Below are 25,929 nucleotides of genomic sequence, written 5' to 3' on the forward strand. Positions count from 1 at the left end.
GTAGCTACACAAAAATTTGCACAAGCTGCTCCCCAAGCCAAAAATCACAGCAAAAAGTACAGCGTGTTAGGAGGGGAGAATAAAAATGAGTGACTGTCCAGAGACTAACCTACTGTTCACTTGATTGGAAATGCAAAGCGGTGTGATGACAGTGGACTGGCTGCCCCATAGAATTTCCTCCAGAGAGCTAGCTTGTGCTTGGATTTAACCCCACCACACAGCAATCAAAGTGCGGTCAGATGGAGAACCTGCACCACTCTTTGGAGTCATCCAGTGCCCACCCCATGCATTCCCACCCTGTCAGATTTAGAGTGCACAGACACAGAAGGCTGGTTGCATGAGATATTTATTTGCATATCCTCCCATGTTATAGGGGAAAAGTCCTTGTTTCCTTAAGCAGTTTCAGTCCTAGTGCGTCTGGTCGTATGTGCCAGCTCCCTTGTAGGCTCCAACGTAGCCGCTGTTGTCCATCAGATCCTGGCGTCCGGCAAGACCCTTCCCTTTGCCACTCTCATCAAAACGCTCTTTGTGGCTGCCAGTGTATTTGCTAGTGTCCGTCAGCCTCTCGACCCCACCAACCTTGGTGGCTTTCTGCAAGAAAGGAGGCCAGCAGGAGGCAGCCAGCATTAGGAAACAGCTCACAAACAAGCTCTTCGCTACATGAGAGGACAGCACATGTCCCTACAGCAGGGACGGATGGTCCCATGGCAGCTCAAGGTGTACAGCAGGTAAGGAAACTCATGCTCACCGTGGCACCCACACTGCCAGGCTCCTTTCCCTCTAAGAGGCCATACACAGCTTGCAGCGCTTCCTCCGGTGATTTGCCCTTGAAGCGCTTGCTGCAGAGCTCCTTCATGGCCTGCTGGAACTCAGCAAAGGTGATGGTGCGGGCACCTTTGGTCCTATGGTGAGGGGACACCAAGAGGAAAGTTACCTGGCTGCTGAGTGGCAGGGGGATGCGAAACCCCCAGGGCTGCCCCTCACATGAGAGCCCTGCCTGGCCTCTGCCATTCCCCTCTCCCACCTGGCTGTGCTGCCCACCGTGCCTCCCTGCAACACTCACTTGACTTTGTTGAATACGATGTCAATGTCAGTGCTGGTCACGGCTTTCCCATCCATGACCCCACACTCTTTGCACATCTTGGAGAAGTTTTTCCCCGTCATGTCGTTGCCACTGGCAGATGTGTCACCATATATTGCAAATTTACGGAAAGTGTTTTCCACCTCTGACATCTTGTTGCTGTGGAGAAAAGAAATTAACAGGGAAGGAGCTGAGGACCATCTGCAGCTGCTGGACACACTCTCATGTCCCATGCTTCTCATCTCCAGCAGAGCAAGGGGCACTACCCACAGGTATCTCTCCACAATGGGACAACCATGATGACCACACAAGTATTGACACAGAACACCTGGGATCCAGGCAGGATCGGGGCAGGAATGGGTTGGCACCCAAGGCAAGGCAAAGGAGGGGTGGAGGTGGGGCTCTGGGGTGAATTAATGACTGCTGCATGTGAAGGAATGAGGCACCCAAATCTTCTGAACCTTTTTGAAATACAAATTTCAGTTAGACTGTCTCAATAACAAATGCCTACATTTGTAAACTGATTCATACTCTGCCTGTTATTTGATGATAAAGAGTCCAGATTTGTCTTCCAGGCCGCAGATAAGCACCTAAATCTCACAGACCTTCTTGCAAGTCATCACCAAGGAGTTGTCCCCATCTCTCCCCATCACACTTCATCCCCTGAATTGCTCCCTGAACTAGGTTGTCCTCCTCCCGACACCAGTAAATTTTCCACTGCTGATTAACTTAGACCACTGCAACCAGGTATCGGGGATCTCCGAGAACATAAAAGAGATCACTTGGATTGTAAATCAGTCCACCACAACTTGAGCAGCTGCTTGTGAGACATCCTCAAACCCTTCTGAAATGCCCAGCCTCTCCTACAGCCTTGTGCTTCACCCAGGGCCTCTGGGTCTCAAGGTTGTTTGCAGGCTGCCACTTAACACAAATCTTGTGCGGGTCTGCACCTCTCTAGAGCAAAAACCAGGCAGGCTTGTACCAGGGAGGCTGTGTGCTGCGAGCATAAAGGGAGTAGCAGCGGGCTCTGGGTGGCCTCCTATGACCCTTCCCTTCCTCCCTGGGAGATGTGGACCCAGCTTACCTGCGTGAGCCGGTGGTGATGGTGCTGGCGATGGTGCTGGCGCTTTCCCCACTGTCCTGGAGGCAGTGGGCACTCGAAGCCACCCCTCGTGCTTCACTGGCCAGTTGTGACCTCAGCACCCATGCATGTCACAATCCTCGGAATACCCACCACAGGGCAGGGGGTGGGGGTGGGAGAAAAGAGGGGGACAACCCTGTGCCAGCAGAGACATGGTGGTCCAAACCCCTTGGGGGGATTATTACTGTGTGACAAAAACCCAAATACTGCATCTTCTTCACCTAACATAAGCATCACACACTGGAAATGTCATCCATAATGGGACATGTACTCCAAAGGGAATGGGCATTTATCCCTATAACCAGTAAATGCAGCAAGTCCTTGCTCCTCCTTCCTCAAGGAGCTGATCTGCTGCCAGCATGCTCGTGCCCTGGCTAGGGAATGTGCTTGCACGCCTTTGGGGTTCACCAGGAAATCAGTAACTCCAAAAGGCAGGAAGGGGGAGAGACACAACACGTCACCTGTGAAAAAACTTTGAGAAACACAGTTTTCCACTCATAAGCTAACTTAAAGTAGCTGGAAATTGGGTCTGGGATGTTCAGGCCAGTGATAAGGCTCAGAGTGCACCCTGGTAGTCATACCATGTTTGCAGGGGCACTGTGATAGCACACTGTTAAAAAAGGCATTTCATCTTTGTGGCCCATGTAAGATTAAATTAATGTGCCTTCACTGGTTGATTTATTTATTTTCCTTAAGCTGTGCTTAGCAGCATGGAACCATGTATAAATATGCTTATTTCAGAAATATTTTATTCTCACCACTAATTAACAGGTATGTACTTTCCAGTCTTGCTGTTGGTTGCAGCAAGCCCACAGCACCGGGATGAGCTTGGCCAAGTTCTACCCATCCCAGGAGGAAAACCTTGCAGACACTGCTATATGCTCACTGCTCCTGCACTTCTGCACGGCCTTCAGCCTTCCTGTTAGGCTGACCATAATTCTTCACCAGTTCCACTGCCACCCAGAGAAACTCGTTTGCCCTTTGGTAGGTCTTCTGCAAAGGGCCCTGGACAGCTGTCAGCCTTGAGAGGCTTCTGCAGGGCAGCTGGCCGAGGTAAGGGTGAAATGGCAAAAAAGGGCCTGGTGCCACCTCACGCCAGCGGAACACAGCCTGGTATCCCATCCCGCTGGGGCAACAGCATCACAGCCCTGGCACAGCCATGAAGTACACTGGTTCTGCAGTACCAGTGGTGAGCCAGGGGCAGAGACTAAGGATGCCAATGTAAACCTCAGACAAACTATTGGTAGCAGTGCTGTTTCTGCCTTTTAGACAAGTGCTGATCACCCCAATGAATTGTTTCCTCTTTTCTTGTTGCAGGCGGCCTGTTTTGGGGCTGTCCCAGCAGCAATGTCTGTCTCCTTGCCTGCACAAAGAAAGCAGGGAAGAAATGAGGCGCTAGATGTCATCACAGGAATTATGATCTGTATGGTAGATGTGCATGTTGTTGGTGGGGATTTTTCTTGTATTCTGGAAAAGTGTGTCTTTTCTGTGGCAGAGTGTATTTTTGGAACGGAACATTTTTTCCCCTTTTAGTTACAGCATCTGACTTTTTTTAAAATTGAAATATGTGTACCTAGCTTTAGGTGATTAGATAAAGCTGAAGGACCCAGAAAGAAGGCAATACTCTTTTAGAGTGAGTAGCCAAGTGCCCATAAATTTCAAGGTCAGGAGTTCACCTCTTTTTTTTTGGCCTGTAGCTCAAAAACACTTCAGATTGGTTCTGTGATGCCAACAGCTGTTTCCCCTCCTCACAGTCTGCATGTGACAATGGATAAACCAAAAGGTCACTTCCCTGAAAGCTCTCAGGGCAATGCTCCCCAGCCATAAACTCAACAAAGCCATAAACAAAACCAGCTCAAACCAGTGAAGTTTCCAAAACTGCAGAGATTGCCAGGGAAGGTGGGGCACACACCTGTGGATCCGGATGGCCCAAATGGGTGGTCTCATTTAACCCCCATCTGACCCAAATGACAAAGACCCCCTCTCCAGCTATGCACCTCACAGGTAGAGTGAGCATGCAAGAAGTTCACCAACGTTCAACAAAAAAAGAGAACTATATTATTTCCCTTCTTGTGCACATGAGCACGCACACACACACACACAGAGGCATGTATGGTCAGAGATTCTTATTAGCCAACACACCTTATTAAGAAAAAAGCAAATGGCCAGCTTGCTGTTCTTCTGAAATTTCCTGCCTTCTTTATATTTGTATTTCTCTAGCAGATCTCTCTCTGTTCCTGTTGTTACCTGAAAATTTTATTAACCGCAATTTTTCCTGTATTTTCAGCTCTGTGATAAAATCATGCAAAGGCATTGCTCCTAACACCAAAAGCTACAGAATCCCCCCCTAAGACACCTCTAAGGAAAACCATCTCCTGTAATCTGTCAGTTCACCCTTGCTAAATTCATTTAACCTGGAGGACAGGGCTTTAAAGAGCCGCTTTCTAGAATGATGGCCGCTCTCTAGAATGATAAGTGACAGATCACACAGCAAAATTGTTTTAATATGTTCCAGACGTATTGCTTCAGTGAAGTTAATACAGAGATTAACCTGAATCACTGTGCCTATGGTCTCTGCTCTTCAGGTCTCCCACAGCTACATGCCAAATTTTCTTTGCTTTCAACTGAAAGGCTTTCAACAAAGACAGGCTAAGGGAGTACACAATTTGGTCCCGAGTAACTAGTTAAGTATTTGAAGCTGCTGTCAGCCTTTTACGACCTCAGTTTAAAATTACATTTAGGGAGGTTTGAAGCATGTTAGATAAGACAAATGCTGAAGAAATAGAAGAGGATCATCAGGAAAAAAAAAAAAGAAAAGAGAAAAAAAGGAAAAAGCAGTATTCTACTGAAATAATATAAATAACATATATAAACAGGCATGCACACACACTAATCCCCTGTTCCTGAAGCAAATGTACCATTAACAAGAAATTCTCAAATTATGAAAGGATATGGTAAGTTACTTAAATCTTCAGTTGTAGAGAAGTGATTTATTCCGTATCAGTAAAATGCTTAGCTGCAAAATAGAGACCAGAATTCAGTGTTCTGTTCAAATACTTACATAAATCTGCAAGCTGGAAGAAAGCTTTGATACCATCTTCATGGAATCAGCATTATTTATTTAAGGAAAAACAGTATTTTGAAGAGACTAAAAAGGACAAAAAAAGAAGTTAGGGCATCTGTAATACTGAAGCAATCCATACTAGCTCTGCAGAATAGCAGAAATCCAGGAGAAAAGATTAATGTCTGAAACTATTTTGTAGGCAAGAAGAATATTAACTTCTGCTGTTATGAATAAATGAATTCTAAATTATTCTTTGTCTGCTAGATTTTATGAACTATTACCATAATCACATAAACCTTTTTTTCACATGAAGCTATGTATAGCATAAGACTTCCCTTTCAGTCCCATGATCAGAGAAACTGTTTGAATGAAGACATTAAAGCAGTGAGATTCCAATTACTGTATGAAACACTCTAAATCTGTCAAAACGAGCTGCTCGGGTTACTGCTAGACCCAGAAAACCCCAAACGATGGAGAATGAAGGTGAATCAAAATTCAGATGTGCAGCTGTACCCATTCCACAAGCCCTGCTGTTTGATCCCAGAGCACGTCCTTTTGCAGCCAAATTGTCCTTTTCCTGGTCTCTGAGCAGATGAAGAACAAAGTTTTATTTAAAATGAGAGTCAAGTAGGAGAATGTAATACATAGCACAAGTTTGAAAGGCAGTGACTTCAGCTGTCTTGCTGAATGAATATAACCTGTCTGATGCAGATGTATGGGGAAAGAGGAGAAAAGAGAGCAACAAGTTGGTGCCTGGCCTTAAAAAAGAAGTTTTACACAATAGCTGAAAGAACAAGAATCTTGCACTGAGAAATTTGAAGCTACTTCTCAGAAATTAACATACAGCTAAAAAGACCAGACAGGCAGCTGTTCTGTGTAAAAATATTTTATGGGACTTCTTTTCAATATCTTCAGTGCATCTTTTTTTTATGTCAGGCGCGCACACACACACAGTCAGAAAACCTTTCATGGATATGTAGATCAAACTGTTGTTCAAAGGAGTAAATTAGGACAAGTTTAATAATCGTCCACTGAAGTGTCCTTCTATATGCCTCCATCTAGCCCACGTGAACGCAAGGTTCTCGTCCTTTACTTGAAAATCAACATGTGGAAAACTATGTTTCTGCATTGTCTCTGGTGAGTCACAGACCCCACAGTGAGCCCATAGAAATAAATCAAGAAATTATCCACCCTTACCCCTGTGCTGAACCACTGACCTTACTGACCATATCCCTCCAGTAAAAATGGATAATGACAAAAAAACAGATTCCCTCTCTATCTATGGAAATCATCTGCCTCTTGTTTCAGAGGCTGAGCACAGAAGTAGTTGATGATTTCTTCTTCGACCTGTGGTCAGTCTGAATCTGCATCTGTCCAGGAAATACATGCTTTAGGGGGACACCCATGGGACAGTCCTTTCTCATGGGGATTTCTCTATGGTGGGTGACGTTTTGCAGTCATTGCAACGGGAGATGCCCGGTTCTGTCTGAGCCAGGCTCTCTCCATGGCAGGCTGTGCTGGTGCGGGAAAAGCCGAGGTGTCCCCTAGCAGTGATGTGATGGATGACGGAGGACAGGCACTGACGCCCACAGCACCGATGCCCAGGAACCATGTGGGAAAAAACCTGCCTCACAGACAGCCGGGGCAGGTTGCCACAGTGGCTGCTGACCCCCACCTCCCTTGGCTGCCCCAGGTGCGATGATCTGCAGCTTCTGTGGCCACTTTGGCTAAAGCAAGGCTGAGGAGGGGGTAAACTGAGCCGGAAAGGTGGGCTGCAGAGAGCAGCCATGCAGGGAGGAAGGGTGATTACAGCAAGCATGAAGCAGCATCAGACTGCATTTCTTTAATGCTTCACATCCACTATTGTCTCCTTAATAGAAACCGCACACTCACTCTGCCATCTTTATGTGTTTAGAGGGGGCTGAGGCAGAAATGAAACAATAACCGGTTTTCACGACCCTCCCTTCAAATTCTGAGTACTTAAACTCAGTGCTGCTACTACTCTGCCTTGTAGTGATACTGCAGGTCTGACAGCTCATGGAGGCACTAAGCAAGATCAGGCTCAGTGCTTGGTACAGACATGGTAAGTATAACCTGTAGCACCACTTCCCTTCAGAGCTTTATACAGTTCCTTATATTATCCTACAGTTTAACTGCAATGTCCTCTTCAAGCTGTGCATAGGAGGACATGGACAGAAAAAGGTACATAAACAGATAAACTGAAAGTTAAGCCAGTTCTCTTAGCAAGTTTCAGCCACAGCTTGCTTCTCTCCTTGGGTGCCTTTTGGATCACAGCATTGGCTGGAACTGATTTAGCTGGAGATCTGAAGAAGTTTTGCTCCCCAAGCCCCCATGAGGGCTCCAGCACAGCCCTCTCTCCTGCTTACTGGTCTTCACATGCCTCATTCTTTAGATTTTCTCTTTAGACAGTAAAATCAGTGTGAAATCTTCTGACGGTCTAGATGCACCTCATGATCTTGACTTCTATGAAGAGATATATTGCTTTAGATTGACCAGTTTTACACAATGTTCGCTTATTTTCAGGAAAATTTCTGAGTGTTTTTTTTACCCACACTTGTCATAGTTTGTTTCAAGAATCATCTCAGTCAGGAGAAAAAAAAAAAGGAAAAGGCCTTTTAAGGATATCAACCACAGAGCAAATCAAATGCTAAGCCTAGTCAATGTATTCTGATCAGAGCACAAAACTTAATTTTAGGGACACTACAGCTGTATTTTGAAGGTATTGTTTGTTATAGAAATACTGGCAGAATAATGATTCTCTCTCAAATTAATTAATCTAGGACAAACATGTGTTCCCCTTGGCCGGAAGTCCTGCTTTGCTATTACATTGGAGTTTCTTGGCATAAGTGAGAGTGGACTATGGCCCGTGGTATCATGTTAAAATGCTGGACTACTAAGCAGGTGTGCCATTTTGCTGAACTCATCCCAAGACTTAAAAAAACCACTTAGATAAATGCTTTTACAACACACCTGCCAACTCATTAGGAAATATGTCATTCAATAATTGCATTATTAAAAGGGATTACTAACATTAAAAAAGGCTGTTTTCATATATTGAAAAGGATGTATTCATATGTATATATAATTTCTATATGATAATGTGTCATATTCATTGCCAGGGTAACATCTACTGATTCCACTGAAGCTGTATTAGGAACTAATTTTGCCTCTGAAGTCTGTTTTCCTATTCTATATTAGCTACATTATATTATCTCCCTCCCCAGGCAAAATTGCATTTATCTCAAACTTGATTTGATGCAATTATCAAGGAATGAATGATCTTGTTTTGACTTGTTTCAACAAGTTGGGCCGTTTGCACACTGTTCCAACATCCTTCTGCCTGAAGAAGTCTCTTGGCAGTTCTTCAACTCTGATCTAGAAGTCTATCTGAAAAGGTACGGATCCTTTGTGTGTACTTACTGTACAAACACAATTGTTGCTGCTTATTTTTTTCCACAACGTGTCAAAACATTCTGTAGGGGGTGTGGGGGAGGTACAAGAATGTTAAGCTAAAGCATTTTTTAGGGCTAATATACTTGCATACAAAAAGCAAGTGTACCGTATGCTTTTTTAAAAAAATAAATGTCAGATCATATTTTAGATGCTTATAAGAAACATACTTCTAGATACCTATTCTACCTTAAGCTTCTAAATTGCTTCAGTCCTAATAGAAAGGTATTTGCAAGCCATCAGTTGTGTGCTGTTATTCAGACTAACAGAAAACTCAGATGCTGGCACACATAGGTACATATAGGACTAGTAGACTTCCTTGTCACTTAGCACCTTTATGAACAAATTCAATGAGCTTCTTGAGTTATTCTCATTTATACCATAGCTGATGTTGGCCCATTATTTTCCTATGATAGTTCAAGTCTTCTGTCCTTTTGCGACCAGCTGCACAGGCCTATTTCAATCACAGAATTCTATTTCAAGATTTTAAAAGTGAGTTTCAAACAAAAGAATTTAAAAATATTAATAACTTATTACCAGTGTTATTTTTGTGCCTTATTTTATCAAACAGCAATATTCTTCAATATCAGTCCATAAAGGTCATGACTTAACTAGTATTTAAAAGCGCATATTTGACCTTATTTGCTGAGATACTAAGCAATACAATGGCCAATTTCACAAACTGCAGTCTTAATATTACACTGACCTTGCACTATATACTTAGCTTCTCTTCTACCTTGCCTTCCATAAAAGCAAAGAAATCACTTATACAACATACACCAGCTAAAAGCACTGAGCATAACCAGACTTGAACAACCCAAGAGGATTTACTTTATGTTTTAGAGCTTCCTGCTTGATTGCTTAGATTTTCTGCATCCTGTTTAGTAAATAAAGTTGTTGTGTTAACAGCAGGTTGTAAAGTCCAAGAGTAGATGTGAGGATGGTCTAGGACACCAGACTTCTAAAGCTTCAGATCTGTTCCTATTCTGGTCTATCAATCAAAAAAAAAAAAAAAAATTGGGGTTATGTTTTTATCACCACTAACAAAATTGACAACCTATTTCAAAACACATTACAGCTTGCAGAGGAAGTGGCTGTCTTTTCTTCACTGTCAGGCAATGGTTCAGACTTCAAATGTCTCAGTGAAGGCAAAGAGGAAAGGCAGGGAGCTGGGCACCCTCCCCTTTAAACACGTCTGCACGGAAGCGCTGTGCTGGCTAACACACAGATACACACTTCTGTTGCCTTTCTGTTGACAAGAACAGAGTTTCAGTTTTGACTGAAGTAACACCTTCTGGGCATATCAAGAGCAGAGATGCATTTGGCGGATACAGCCCCACGCTTTGTCCCAGGGCAGAGGGTGCTCCTTAAAGAGCACCATAAGGAGCTGAGAAACCAGCCAGGCCTTCTCATTTTTCTGGTTATGGTCTGACAGGTGTTCCCCAAACCTGCACTGTCTAGCGCCAGGTCAGGCATCCAGCAAATCTAGAAATGGCAAAAGAAAAGTAGTGGCTATCTGCAGCCTTGCACACCCACTTGAATCCGCCTGCTCTTGCTCAGTGAGTATTTCAGTGGCCAGCTCTTGGGAGCTGAGCTGTCTTTTTGCTTCATGTTTACAGCACCTTGAAAATGCAGATCAGATCCAAGTTAGGACCTTTAGGTAATACTGCAATAAAGCTGATCAATAGTACTGATATCCTGGCAGTCAGGGAGTCACCAAGCTAGACCAGGACCCAGCACCGGCCCTCTGTACCACTCTAACCTGGATGGAGGCTAGCAAGAACATTTATTTAGTACTAGAGGTTGTTGCTCCAAGGCACAGACAAATCCCACTCCACCTGGCATCTCTGATTTTCACATCAGTGCTGGGTGCTGACACACTCCTGTGGGCTTGCTGTTTTTCCTGTGCTTTCTATGTTTCCATGCTCTTATAGCAGGCTGAGAAATGGCAGCCCCTCACTCTGTCCTCACAGTGTGAAATGGTGAAAATCACGACCATGAGATGCTTTGTGCAACAGAAATACAAAGAGGTTCAAAAAGCAATTAGGAGAGAAGGTCCTTAAAAGGGCCACTGAAGATAGAGAGGCAACAACCTCCAGCATGGCAAGTCTCTGAGTGTGACTGGTAGCCAGGAAGTTCTATACCAGAGGATGCTCTAGGAGCACATGCTTGTTCTGATCTAAGCTTGCACCAGAGCTAGGACATGTGAGTGATGAACTTTTCTTCTGATCCTATATAGTTATTTTTGTACTGACAGTCAATTTAGTCTTCTTGTTTTCCAGACCTAGGGAGACATTAACCTTTTATATTTTCTCCCAGTTCTCATTCTTCCAATTCTGGCCTACAGTGCTTCTCCTAGAAAATGGAAAAAATCTGCTGTGGCTGGAGATTCTTCTAAAACAAATAAACAAACAAAGTGCCAGCACACCACAAAATACTGCTTCTTTTAGGTTGGGAAGGTTGTAAATGCCATGTGCTGCTGCAGATGGGAGCCAGGGCAGAGTCCTGGACACCAGAAACTGAGAGACGACAGCTTATGAAAAGTAGGAGAGTGCAAATGCTCATTTTCCACTGTTTTACAGCTTGTAAAATAACTTACATTTGACTTAAGCAAGAAGAAGAGTGTCAGAACTGTGTCAGAAGAGCTGACACCTGTTTTGCACACTCTGCATTAATCAAGCAGTGCAAGACAATGCAGGCAGAGACTTGGGGCAGCACGTGTGGCTGCAACACATTTGAACTTCCCAAGGGGGATTAAATTAGCTCAGTCTGCCTGCAAGTCAGGCAGCGCAGGCTTTGTCACATGCAGCAGCCCAGGAGAAGTACTGAGGCTGCTGGACTGCACTGCCATCACCTCGCTGATGGCACTACCAGGTTATTGCTTCTCTGGGTGTGATGCCTGGCCTATTTTCACAGCTCAGTTTGACAGTACGCATCCCACTTCCATAAGATGAGGAAGAAGGACAAGGCGGGCAGAGCCAGTTTTCAGCCAGGTCCAAAACCCACTGAACAAAACAGAAGGCCTCTTCTGGCTAAGAACATTTTGTTTTCAAAAGCAGCATTCTTGCATGATTTCACTGACCAATCCACATGGGACTATTTTGTGGAATTGAGATAATTTGTAGTATGATTTTTACGGTACGATTTTCTGAAAAATACATGTATGCAGCAGTCAGTAGTGGTTACCAGCTTCAACTTCTGCTACAGTGTAGCTCTGCTCCCGACAAGGCTGGGAAAGGCCAGGGGTGGGAATCACACGACACTGGAAAGAGAAAGCGGCATTAAGAAGACCAACAGCAGTCTTGCCACTAACGATGCTCCTGAGCATGCGGGCTCCTCACCATCTTGTGTTGTGCAAGGCAAAACACTCTGTTTCCTTCACACTTCCTTCTCCAGGGCCAGATCCCCAGCAGGTATAAATCAGCTTCCCAACGCTGCGGTCACTCGTCTCTGCCAGTTGACACCAGCTGAGAGTTTGGTTGGAGGTCCTTATTTTCCTGAACACGCAGCAACACTCCTGAAATGTGTCGGAAGCCTTAAGCTCTGTTGTGTTCCCTCTTCCATCCCTCCTGGCAGCAAAGCTAGGTGCCAGCAGTCTGTTAGGAAAATGCGTGTCAGTTTTTAAAAGCATGACTGTAAAAGGGAAAGCAAACCTCCCCCATACCTCTTCCCTTTCTCGTTGTCACACAAAGGCACCTCACTGCCCATGGAGGGAGAAGGCTTGCTGGACACAAGCCACAGCCTTGGCGAGATGTTTCCACCTGCCCAGCGAAGCAGAAGAGACCCATCGCTGTCAGGCCAGAGCCAATGCACAATATTTTACACAACTATTTTTGTGGTGGGATCGAATGGCTTAGTATCTGGGACATCTGCCGGAAGCAAGACACCCTTTGTGGGACTCTACACAACTCAGCTGGTCTCGTGCTGCCGGTTGCTGAAGCCACAGCCTGGGACTGCTTCTCAGGTTTGGTTAAGGGCAGAAAAAAAAAAAAACACAAACCCAGATTGCTTCAAACTGATATCAATCATGTTCAGTGTTACCATGTTAGGTATACCTTGTGCAAAACCCAAGAACCTGTGACATCCCCCTGCATGCCTCCTTGCTTCCCCAAATCCTATTTTTGACTGAGGAGCCAGAATGAACACATGGTTGTGGCAGGACCTCAGCACCCGCCACCTCTAATTATAGGGGAGTCCTGGTCTGTATTAGCAGAAAAACATGTCTCACATGCACACACATTCATGCTCGCTCTCTGCGAATACAACTGTTCAACCGCTAATTTCAGGCGCTGGTTCCTTCATGGCAACAACACATAAATATAGACCTTCATGGCTCTGAAGACTCTTTTTTTTTTTCTTTCTTCAGTTTAACCCTTGTATTATTTCCATAGCTGATGCTTGAGGTCGATTTTGTGATATGAAATCCAATACTTGGGGCCGTTTGCTGTCTTAAACCCAGGTACCAGTACTGTTAAACCAGTATCCATCAGCATCAGTTGGTGCTCCAGGCACAAATGGTAAGCAGTCAAGTAGTAGAAAGATTTTTAGACTGACCCATTCAACCTTTGCTGAGAGAAGAAAAACCTTGTCACAGTCTAATCGCTCTTCTGCTTGCAGCAAAGACACTTGTCACTTGTGCCTGCAGTGAGATAAAACACATAGATGTTTTGTATTCAGAAGTAATGCTGTTTGAGGCTACGAGAAGGTAGTGTGATGTCAAGGTTTATAAGTCCTCCAGAGGCCCTCTTGCTTTGTCTGTGGCAAATATTCAAAACAAAGTCAGGGGACTACCTGTGTAAAAGCCGCAGTACCCAGACCTGGTCTGTAGGCTTACTTACCCATGGGCATAGTCCCATGTATGTATGCATCTACGCATTAAAGAGAGAATATCAAATTCTAGTCTAGAGGTTTTGTAAAATTCTTCAGGAAAAGGCATCCTAATGTCTCCATGCAAAACAATTTTTTTGGAGAATGGGTCTTACCTTTTTAACATCACAGGGGAACGCAGCAGTCCCTTTGGCTTCATGACTCAACAGAAGCTTGGCTTCAAGCAACACAATTGAAGGGCAGAGTGAAATGTGTGGTTTACCTGCTGTGGAAGGAAGCACCCTTTCCTTCTTTTCCCTTGCTCATCTGCTAAGTGAGGATTTGCATAGTCTGAAAATCAGCCAGGCTGAGGTATGAAGACCACCCAAATGATCCTATAGCAAATCCCCTCCCTGTGATCCAACCTATATACTTTGTGGCCAAGCAGATGGCTCACTGGCCTCTGAGTGGCCTCTGAGGACCTTAACCTCAAGCTTACCATGTCTTTCTTTGGCAGGACAGCAGCATCAGATTGGTTTGTTCTTTGCCAAACTCCAAATCCAAAACTGCATTCTTTGTTCCAAACTATGGTTTACCAAGGTGTGGTTTAACAAGGTCATATGCTATTTCAGACGTGTAACAACCAAAATGTAGTTGGAAAATCAAAGAAAATTAAAAACAGCTTATTACGCTCATGTACCCAACAATTATATGCGAGTCCTCCATGGTACGCAGTTAAGAAAATAGGAGAGGGCAGGCAGAAACCTCAAGGAAACATAAATCACAGGGAAAGGAGAGGGGAGGATGGCAGCAATCTGGAAAGGACTTCAAGAGGCCATCCGCTTTTTTTCTTAGGGCAAAATCACTATCTCTGTCATTCCCTACAAATGTTTGTCTTATCTTAGATGAGATAAGACAAACATCAAACACTAGTAATGGGGATTCCACAGCCTCTCCAGGCAATCTGTCCCAGCGCTTTGCTATCTCTGCTTTTAATTCCTTGCCTAAGTCTTTCTTCCCTTACTTTGAGTCTGTTTCTTCATGTCGTATCCACCAGAGACAAGAAAATGAGTAGGAATCAATTTAGAGAAATTACACTGTGTTTTGAAGAAGGGATGGCAAATGGTTTTTCTTTACAAGTTCATCATAAGTTGTTCTGGCTTAAAAATATGGAATTTTTTTGCCTTCTCTTTTTCTTTTTTTAGGGCCAAATACATTTCCATGTGCAAACTGCTGGCAAATTGATCTGCTGCAGAAAAAACACCAGTAACAGTAAATCCCTGCAAAGATATGGAGACAGGCAGGAAAACTGAAATCTTTCCTGAACCTATTTAATAGTGTCCCTGTTAGAGGTCTGAATCAGCAAAACCTGGAAACCTGCCAGGGTCTTCAGTCCTGACACCTAGGAAGGTATGAGCAGATTTTATATTCTTACCTGTAAGAACATATGCTGAAGTTTTCAGATGTATTCTGGCTTGGCCAGATAGTTCCTCTCAGGCAACAGAAGTTTTACCGCTGACGTGATTTGAGAGCTTTTAATAATTGATGAGAAATAGAGTCTTTCTGAGTGCAGGCTGCAGCATTATTGTATTGCATTGCCAGAAAGAAACCAGCACACAGTTAGCAAAAGTAATGTTTTTGAGAGTGGTGTCCTGTTCCCATGGCAGGACATTAGTCAGCGTGGATGGCCACATTCAGCTTGTCCCACATTACCCACACAAACATGCATTTGCAGAAGCCAAAGGGCATATCCACTGCAGGGCATGAGCTGTCATAGCTTCACTGACTTCCGCTGGGTAGCAGTGATTTCCATAAATTAAGAACCTTGTCACCAAACATCTACATGCTTGGTTTCCTTCTGTATTTACAGAAACACTCTCCACAGGCTACACGTTAAAGGGAGAGTCAAGCCTCCATATGCAGGCTGATCTCAGCTACTTTTGGATGCATTCATGAACATGTTATGGTTGTGAAAGCAGGCCTTCAGCTCAGCTTGATTATAAACACTTCAGTACTTGCTAGTAAGTATAGAACTACCAGATTTTTAGAAACTGAATGAACACCCTCCCCCCCGCCATGCTTTACAACCACATTACTTCTGCATTGACAAGAACGTATTTAAGATGGCATTAGTGCAATTTATGTGGGACAGTTATTACAAATAAATATTCAGTGTGTTGTAAGTTTTGCCACAGAAATGGGTTTGATAGCATAGTGGGGAGAACCATTTCAGACTTTAATGCTTACATTACATATCCAACAAACAGTAATAATGCTTATGAAAAGGTTTGGCATTTGTCTTTTATTGAGATTCTACTCCCAAGATTTAAACTATGGCATAAAGATACAACTGCAAGGTGGTGTAACTATAGGGAAGAAAAAAAAATCATACCCAGACATAAACTGATTACAACGGCTTAAATGAAAATAAGTCAGGTAAACTGTTTTAAGCCTCTTCTGAAAAGATAAATGGCATTTTCTTCAGGTATCTGCAAACAAAAATACTTCTGTCAGCAAGGCAATAATCAGCAGAATTTCAGCATCAGAATTTTCAGGTTTTGGTGAGAAATGGCATAGGAAACTCCAAGTAGGTGTATTCTGTGCACAAACTTAAACGCTTCAAATTTTGTAGATCAAAATTCTGCTTGTCACAAACATTCAGGCTAATGCTGTAAGGCCTGGAGCTGCTGGGCACTCTGCTTGCCAAAGCTTCCTGACAGAAATTGTCTCACACCACCTAAGTCTACTAACAGTGCGAAAGTTTGATGGGGCAGGATACAATCTGCTACAAACTCCTGATCTATAGAAACAGAAAAGCACATGTACAACTTTCCATTCACGATCAGATCATGTGTAGTGCCAGGCCTGTTCTCTTACGCAACTCATCTTGAGGTTGAGTTTTGCAAGAACTGACTTTTCATCTTTTGATTTTGTAAATGCAACACATCCATTACCTGCATTGCACAATATTTTCCCTGGACTGAAAGGGGAAAAAACAGAGACGTAATAGGCCATTTTTCAGAAGAGTATGTGTCTTCCTTTCTCTCTCCGTGACTTAATGCTATTACTTTCCGAAAGAATAGGGGCACATATCCAACATCGCACAGCCCTGAGAGACTTCCCTAAGCAAACTCTCCACTTTATTGTTCTCCAGCATCTCTGCATAGCTGGAGCAGAACGTGGCCTCAAGTCTCTTACTCATCTCCCGCCTCTGTGTGCGATCAGAGGCATTCCTCATCAGCGTTGAAAGATACTGTCAGTGCAGCTATGATTTCTTTTTCATTCCCTGCCTGACATGCTTACAATGGCAAAAGCTCTAGAAGCAAGATCCATTTGGCAAAAAAGTTGCAATTGCCAACACATCCAAAAGGAACTACTTTACCCAAAAAATTCCACTGATGTTTTAGCAGAAGCCCCTGGGAAATCTGGGCTAGCAAACCCTCTCCAGTGTAGGCAAGATCTCCTCTTCGTTTTTCCTTCCTTTCACTACAGAGCCCCTGTATCATCATTTGAGGCATCTAGAAGCTCATACACAACCTCACAGTTACATGGGGAGTCCCAGACCTTCTGCCTACCACCCTGCTGTGTGCCGCAGCAGCGTGGGGCAGCATGTGCCCAGGAGGATCTGCTTCCCCCCCTGTGCTACCAGAACCCAGACCAGGCTTGGCAGCTCAGGGGAGGAATGCCTAAGACCTCGGTGTGGCTTCCCAGCACAGGCGAATCCCTGGGAAGCTCTGCCAGCCTCCCAGTCACTCTTAGCAACAGGCTGTAGCAAGCCAGATGTAATAGTGTATTTATTAGGTTAACATGCAAGGTTTAATAAATGTGTTGTAAGGAAGGAGATACAACAATATAAAGGGGGTGTATTTAGCTCAAGAGGGCTTCTCTGCTGCATTCAGCCAGTAGTTCCAAAGCCAGCCTAACTTTTGGGACAACTATCACAGCTCTGAACAAAAACAAAGATATAGACTTCCTATATATTGCTCTTTTTCTTGGTGTACTTGATGCCTGTACACTCATCCCTAAGGATTATCTGTAACCCCCAGATCCAATAACTGATTCAACCAGGATGTCAGCTGGTATCTATCTATCTGCCTTACTAATGAAATCCCATCTATCACCAGCTCAGCAGCTGGTGGGAAAATGGCTTTTGAAATTCATCTTCACAAAGGGCAGGTGTAGAGGGGTGGCTGAGAGCCACATTAACTTTGAGTTCATGTAAGTCTATATGCATAACATCTCTGACAAGAACTATTTATTTATAAACCCATAGAGAGAATAAAGAATGCAGCCCATTAGTACTGTAAAGTAGAGTTTAAACATAGGACAAGCAAGTAAGCTTTGACAAATAGTAACCTTGGGAAGGTGATCTCCAGACGTAATTTGCTTAGTGGAAGCAGAGAACAACCAGTAAGTCTTCTTCCATGGCAACATCCTCATTTACTCCCTGAAATCATCGGGACTTCCTCCCAGGAAACCAGAACAAGGCACTTTCTGCCCTGTGGATATTGTGCTGCTCTCTCTGCCCAGGTCTTAGTCATTACTCTTAGTCAAAAGTCAGCAAAATGCGCTGTTGCCATGTAACCATAAACTTGAGTGGTCTTGTATCAAATTACCCATAATTTGCTATTGGGGTTATCAGCTATTTTCCAGATATAATCAGGACTCTCTTCTAAAGTAATGAAATTAATTAGGTTCACTAATAATGTGAGAAGTTTTCTAATTAACCTCCTCTGTAGCACGACAAAACACCTTTCTCGTTCTGTCCCGGTAACTCCTGCCCAATAGGACTTCAGCAGCATCCTGAGCTGGTACACCCGGGGAGAGACATCAAGCGCCTTATTATAATTAGTATTTTATGACACTTAAATTGGAGATCTCTGACTAATGGCATTAACTGCCGTGAGCTAAATGCTATGAAGAGCTAGAGGAAATCTAAATTTTGGCCCAGGGAATATTGTTTACTTCTGCTGAGCAGCAGGGGAAAGGGGAGGCCTTGCTTATTAGGAAGAGAAATCAGAAAAGCAGCCACCGAATTTCCTGTCATTTGTCAATTTACAAAACACACTTGGACGCTGCTCCTTTATAGAAGTAAGTCAGAAACAAACAACAAATGTGCAAGACAGTTTAGGAAAAGCCAGCTAACAGTGTCCTAGTGCTAGATGCAGGTGGTTTGTGCTACCATCTCTCCCTGTCCATCAGGCTCACTCCCAAGGCAATCACCAACTTTTCTTGATCCAGCCCCTGATTTGGAAATCCTTACTTCAGGTCTCTTCAAGAAGAAGGAGGGGCCCAGAATGGGGAGCACAGGCCCCCTGCTGTGAAGTTGTTTTGATATGTGAAGGAACCACCAGGCTCTGTCTCTTGGTTTGAAAGACGGGAGAAGTTAAGAGCCTGGCAGATGCCCAAGTGTGGCTGCTACACAGCTGCTCCAGGTACATCTGCCATCCTAACTTCATCCAGTCATCAGCCCCCAGGCACATCGATTGAGGTTAACATCCTCACACTTTGCATTACAGGAAAATCTGGTGTTACTTTTGTCCTCACTGGTCTTTGCATTCAGCCAGCTGTGACTATGGGATATAGGACTCCTTCCAAGCCCCTTGCAGAAGACCTTGCCTACTTTAGGCCCTATATGGAAAGCCCTGTAAGTCCCATCAGACCCCAGATACCAACTGTCCTTGGGTTGTGTCAGCCTGCACGTAAGCAAAACCCATCCTCAACACCACATCCCACAAGACTAAACCTGCCCAAGCCTAAAGCATCTCCAACCTCTAAGCAGGCACAGCTCCTGAAGCTTTTGATCTAACAGCTGCATAAGTCCCCATTTTAACATGAAAATGAAGGCAGGGAGCTTTTTCCACTGTAGGTGTCACCCAAAAGATTTCTATGCCATAAGTCATTAGCAGTGTAGCTGTAACCATAACTCTGAAATAAACTCATTTTCTAAATTATTGTGAGAGCAAGTTTCCCCACACACACCTTACCTGTAAGGCCAAAGTAGTCTAGCTTTTAAGAAATACTGTTAACACTTCACTATAAACAGAGGTATGATCTTTCAAGCAGGTAATGGCAGTTTGCCCTGTGGCTGAATAAAAAAATAATGTTACTTGCCTAGTGAACAGCCTCAAAAGAACCAGTGTCTTACATGTAAAGATGAAAAAATACTGTTTAAGATGCAGCTGTTCATTCAAGCCCTCGTAAAGTTTAATGATATTGTGGAGGGTGTGGCTGCTAATGTAAACTGTAAATAAATCCTTGAAAGTAATTTATGGGAAGGGACCTTCCAAAGGTCTTGTGTGTTTTTCTCCCACAGTCAGTCACACTGACTTACACTAGAACAGCTGTGCAGAGGCTTGGGGGCTACTGGGCTGAGTAAGTAAGGCCCAGCAAGAGCCGTACTCCTGAAGTGAGCTAGTGATTCTCAGGGGTTTTAAGGATGGAGTTATTGGTGCACTGCAATACCCGACACCTTTTTGTGTCAGCAAGTCCTTTTGATTTTTAATTTTTCCTCATTCCCTTTTACTTTGGAGAGAGGTGCTGGAAGTCCTGCCAATTTTTGCAGCGCCTCGGCCAGCTGCTCCACACACACGCACGCAGCAGTGACATCCTCCATCCATCCACTCATTCGCAGTGGCAGACAAAGCCAAGCTCCGGCCCCGCTGGCAGCACAGATGGCCCCAGGGCTGTGCTGTGGTCGGCGTGTGGTTGCTCTGATTTAGAATTCCTCCTCGCTGTTATTTACAAATACCTTTTTCTCTCTCGAATCTTCCGTTTGTGGCTATACTTGCCCTCCATCAAGAAACTGTGTGCCAGTTTTAGTTCTCCTTCCTGCAGTGGTATTTGTAACTGACAGTAATTAACGCCTTTCTGGAGCACGCTTTATTCATACTCCTGTAACTGTAAATACCATCCAGTATGTGCGCAGGGCGGCTCTCACCTCATCATTGCCTTTGGGCCTGTTCGGGTTTGCATTTTGTGGTCAGAGCAGAAACAGAATGTGGGATTAGCTGTCAGTGCTACCATGGTTAGCCTAAACCTTCCTGTGGTCACCATTAAAGCCCCATTCCTAAAACTGGAGGTTTTAACACGAAAAAGAGGTATATTTCAAACAGAAGTGGATATTTTAACTTCTTTCCCCCTCCAAAGCAATACGGCATTAAGATCTAACTTTTTTCCTCCTTTTTTAACCAACAGAAGTAATATATAGCAGAAGTCAGAGCACCTGGATTATTTATCTCTGAGACCACCTTTGCCTTTTGGGGAGACACCTTGCTTTTCCTTGGTGCTTCCATCTCCCTGTAACAGCCGTTCAATTTTCTCAAAGACTTCAGTGGGAAAGGTCTCTCTGTGTGTTAAACTTTATGGTAAAGACTCTCTGGTCACATTCAATGGAGAGTGAGCTGAGCAGGCTCATCTCGCACACTGTGCTGTTGATCTGCCTTGACCTTAGTCACGCTCCTCCAGCTTCATTCCTAAGCCTCAGCCCCTTTCCTTTCACAGGAGGCCTCATTTCATATGCAGGCTTTATTTCTCAAGTGTTGTAATGACCAAAGTCTCAAGCATACCAAGGGAAAAAATTACATTTTGAAAGAAAAATATTGATTTTTCCCTCACCACTTTAAGTCTCCTGCCTGTGAATAATGCACAGATTTCTTTTTTTTCCCTTTCCAAAAGGATAACAGATGGATATTTCACCCATTTTCAACCTGGTTAAACTTCCCCACCCCCCTGCCCCCAAAGCCTCTTTTCACCCCGATCTAAGGTCCTGCAGAGAGGCAGGAGAGTAAGGACTTTTCCATTCACTGTTATGGGCATCCTCCATGCTTTTCTGTCTGTGTATGTCTTTATTTCTAAAGCTAGAATTGCGGAAGGGATAGTGATAAACTAGTCCTCTTGGTTTACATGTAACTGTTTAAGCTTTATCATTAATGTATGCAGAGGACATGTAAAAACAAGGTGGAAGTATATGCACGTGATCTCATATGATGAGACTCAAACCATCAGCTTGTCCTCAAAATCTAAATATTTTTCAGTATATCAACAGTGCTAAACTCTGTCATGGACTGAATATTTCCACTGGAGGAAAATTTGATCCTTTAAATTAGTTAGGAAGCATATCAAGAGAGCCTCAACTACAAATTTCTGGCATCTCAGTTTGTATGAAATCTTTTTTCACACCCCAGACCAGAAAAAGCAATAATAATTTGAACTGATATTACCCTGCTGTATTATAATACTTCAACATACCACATGTGGTACTGATATTACTGACAGAAAATAACTAGTGCAAGCCCAGTTGTTGCACTCCTTAATAGGCACCCTTCCTATGCTTTTCAGCAGTTTTAAGACTGTCATTCAGCTTACCTGAAGTACTAATGAAGCTCGGTGCAACAGACTGGATTACATTTTGCATAAAGGTTACAAAGCGTAACGTGACTTGCACTCAGAGAGGGAGTACTGAACCTGCGGTGAGGAGAGGCATGAAATGAAGAGCTGGAGAAGGAGGGATGCTTACAGCCTTCAGACAAAGAAGAGTTTGCAAGGAGAAAAAAATGTTCTCCATATGCCTGTCCAGAAAGCTGCTGGCTTTCCTGCAGAATGGGATTGGTGTGAGGATAGAAAGCAACAGCCAAATCCCAAGAAGGGGTCTAGAACAGGGTGTCTGTCACAGTGCATAGCTCACTAACCACCAGCAACATCGGCCTCACTGGGGTTAGGCAATACCTACGAGAAGCAATACCAAGCATTGCCTCTGTCCTGTTTCCTTCACAGAGAGCGCTGTTCCTCCCTGCACTAGTACAGGGCTGCTTCTTTGCTGGCTTGGCTGTCTCCTGAAACGCTGGTGCTCACCAGAGCGGGAAGCTCGGTGAAGAATAGCGAGAGCTAACTCTAGCACCCCGCGGGGCTGGGGAGGCAGCAGAAATCAGAGCACCAGCAGAGAAAAAAGGCTGAGAGGTACAGCATTTATGAAGAAAAAACAATCTAATTACAAGTGTAGACAAGGGACTAATTGCAAAAGCTAAACAATTAGACATGTATAAATTAATACTTAATTCATACCACTAGTGATAGTGATTAGCAACGCCTGTAAGAGCTAAATATTTAGAAATAGACTTATTCACACAGAGAAATATCTTTCTGCACGGGCAGCCCAATTAATTATTACCAATGCAATTGCCTTGGTAGTTCAGATGTGACTACAACGGCCAAGGACTAACAGTCATTGCTATCTAGGCTGGATGTCAGCTGCAGACATTCATTCAACGAACTGTTGTAATGAGCTCAAAGTCTCTAGCAGACCCAGAAATGAAGAAAAAAATAGGGCGCTTTTTTTACACAAATGCAGAAATCTAGCTTCCACTTCAGGAGGCCTGGGAGACACGCCAGGGTTGTGACCCTTATTGTGTGCCCCCTGCACGAAGCCCAGCGGGGCTGCTTTGCCAGGAGACCATGCAGCAGAGACGGAGCTGGATGTGAGGCTTGAGTAAGCGCCTGCTTGGCCATCAGCTTAACCCTTGTTATCAATGGCCAAGCAAAACTCTTGGCTCCATGAGCTGCCTTTGACTTTAGCGCTGTTTCCAACCAGGGGCAATACAGCAGCTACAAAGCACAAATGCAGCCCAGGGCTGCTTCTACTCACAGACTTGCACTGCCCTTTTCTTGCAGTTACATGAGCAATATGGCAATGTATAGAAACATGTCTACAGCGCACGTAGAGACACTCGCACTCCATAGTTTGATTATCTGTGCTGCTTAAAACACACACACACACACACACATTCACAAAACCCTTATTTTTCCCAAGTACTGTATTCATATTAAATATTCATCTCCCTTAAAAAGCAATTAAATTTTACTGTCTAGTAATTTGCAAATCTAAACAGCAAATGTAGAAAAATAATTAGCATGGTAAGAAATCAGTTATTTCTCTGATAAGCTCATAAACCCTTTTAATTAAAATCACAATATTTTTAATTGCTAAAGGGAATATTTTGTTTATAATAGCAAACATTTCTAAGTTTTAATTTAAGTTCCAATCTAATATTGTGATAATTGAGAAATGGCCTCCAGGGGGCAACAGTATCCACCAAACAAAATAATGTGCCTCTCCATGCTACCAAAGGATTTTCTTGCATGAAAATGTGTCTTCTTAGGATACAGGAAAGGTAAGTTGGCCTATACAAACGCTGACAAGTCTCCTGTGTGCATACATTGAGGGAAACAATTGCCATTCATTTAAAAACACGCTTATTTAAAAAGTTATTATTAATCAAGATACAACAGTATACTTCCAGTAACTATGCATGCAAACTAAAATACAATTTGTAACCGAATGTATAAAAAGACGTGATTTGCTTTTTAAGCTTTCAGACATGTTATTTTGAAAACATGTAAAATACCTTAGAATTGCTGTATTGTGTCACTTTTTCTGCCAACGGCAACCTAATGACATGTAAAGGATTTACGAAAATTAGGGGTTGACAAACCTGGTGGCCTGATAGAGGTCAGGCTGCCATCACTCCGTGTTCCCTAGTCCAGCCAGTAGCAAGGCTGAGCATAGGTATGTGCCAACATGGCCAACCACACATACAGGCATGCCTAGCCATCATGCAAATGCTACCAACAGCCTGGTCCTGTTCCCTCACTGCTGGTCAGGACAATGGTCCATTAGTAGGGAATATATACACAGATATGCACTATATGGATCCCTCCAGTAGCTGGCTCCTGGAGCAGCCCAGGGGAGATAGGGCAGGGGCTCGGGTCTCTCACAGGGTTGTTGGGGCTCTCCACCCTCCCAGCGACATGCTGGTCTCCTCTGTCAGGCTGAGGAGCCACACGTAATCACATAACTTAACAATCAGCACATCCAAGTTGTACATGATGGATGGTAAGAAGCACAGTCTCAGTGCTAGGCCACCAGCATTCATAAACCAGAAGAAATATTTTAAAGAAACCATTGAGTTTCTGTCTTGGGTACCTTTGAAACTGCCATCTCCTGGGGACATTGATCACAAGGTATTACTACCTGGCAGCCACTTAGTGGTAGCTGCCTGATACTAACTTTGTAAAATATTGTCCCTACTTCAAGTAATTGTCAGCACTGAAATCCACCTTTGCTACTACAGGAAAAAAAAAAAAAAAGCTATTCATTATTTATTATTTGTTGTGCCATTATATTTAACAACCTAGTCAAGATCACGTTGCCTAACTTTCTGGGAAAGGAATTATCCCAGAAAGCCTAAAGAGCAAAACTACAAGGACACACATAGGACTGAAGGAGAGGAAAGGTAATGAATTTTACAAGTGTGGGCCCTATAAATTGATCTCAATTCTACATGTAAATGCAGGTGCTCACCTTGTGAAGGAGTATGAAATAAGAAGTTAGCAGCTGAAAAAAACCAACATCTAAAGGACAAAGAATATGGTCATATCTCCAGGTGCCATTTCTTAAAAATTAAAGGGAAAGATAATTAAAGCAGAACAAGACTGACGATAGGAGGAAATCACAGCAGTCGAGAACTTGACACTCAAGGAGACAGAACTCTCTTCCTTCTGGACACTGCCCTGAAGATCTGGACTGAGGTAGATGGTAGGAGGAGAGTCAGTTTAGCGCAGGAATGTGGTCAAATACTGTCACTTGTCTTTTGATTTTCCCAGATGCTTGAGTAATATTGAGATCCAAAAAGCTCAGCTGCTACCTGAGTGTAACATTGCCCACTTGGCGACCTCTTGTTTCTGTTTTACGTTTCTCTTTGATGTCTACATGGCAGTCAGAATATAACCTTAAATTAAACTTTGTCATGTGTAACTTGGTAGTTTCATCCTGGATTTGAGATCCCGGTGGAATATTTTCCTTCATTTTGATCATAAAGAAGGAACTATATTTTGACAGACCTTTTAGCTTCCATTCATCATGTTGCTTTTGTAGTTTACCATGTCCAGGCTTGACTAAGCATTGATCAATCATCCATTCAGCACATGACTCAGACAGCATAAAGCACAATGAAAGCTGCGTTTCTCTGACTGCAGAAGATTTTAATAAAAGGAAACTCCTCTTTGAAGAATGCCAACTTTTTTCACCCTACAGTCAAAGGGAGGTCCAATCAACCTTAGAATAAAAAGAAGTCAAAATAACTATCTTCCTACATGTGAACTAGTATTTCAGAGTCCATTTTAAATGCCTTTAACTGAAACAAATCAAAAGAAGTTGGATTAAGCATCAGTTAGCATGGTGTTAGTAAAGCTGTCCTCAACCAAATAAACATCATATGTAATTTTTTGTTGTTGTTCCTGTTATTTAAAAATGGAAATTTTTTAATTGTTGGAGGAGGGAAACTCTATGTCACATAATTATTTAAAATT

At 43.5% G+C, this 25,929-nt stretch overlaps 1 protein-coding gene across 11 annotated transcripts in view; it reads right to left on the minus strand.

Moving 5' to 3' along the window:
• Nucleotides 1-328: 328 nt before the first annotated feature.
• Nucleotides 329-25,929, minus strand: part of LOC104313235 (tubulin polymerization-promoting protein family member 2) — a 47,571-nt gene continuing 21,970 nt past the window's right edge. For 2 of the 11 annotated variants that reach the window (XM_069776543.1, XM_069776544.1), the window contains exons 2-4: nt 1,064-1,240; nt 749-902; nt 329-591 (exon numbers count right to left, since the gene is read on the minus strand). In XM_069776543.1, coding sequence (XP_069632644.1) covers nt 409-591; nt 749-902; nt 1,064-1,233 — 507 coding nt within the window. In that variant the 5' untranslated portion in view covers nt 1,234-1,240 and the 3' untranslated portion in view covers nt 329-408. Of the gene's footprint in view, nt 592-748; nt 903-1,063; nt 3,586-5,283; nt 8,695-9,588; nt 9,749-12,098; nt 12,354-13,311; nt 13,397-14,998; nt 15,613-25,929 lie in introns of those variants that run through there. The other 9 variants (XM_069776541.1, XM_069776539.1, XM_069776533.1 and 6 more) reach the window with 9 other exon arrangements.

The sequence above is a fragment of the Haliaeetus albicilla genome, chromosome Z, assembly GCF_947461875.1.
Source record: "Haliaeetus albicilla chromosome Z, bHalAlb1.1, whole genome shotgun sequence".
NCBI classification, from domain to species: domain Eukaryota; kingdom Metazoa; phylum Chordata; class Aves; order Accipitriformes; family Accipitridae; genus Haliaeetus; species Haliaeetus albicilla.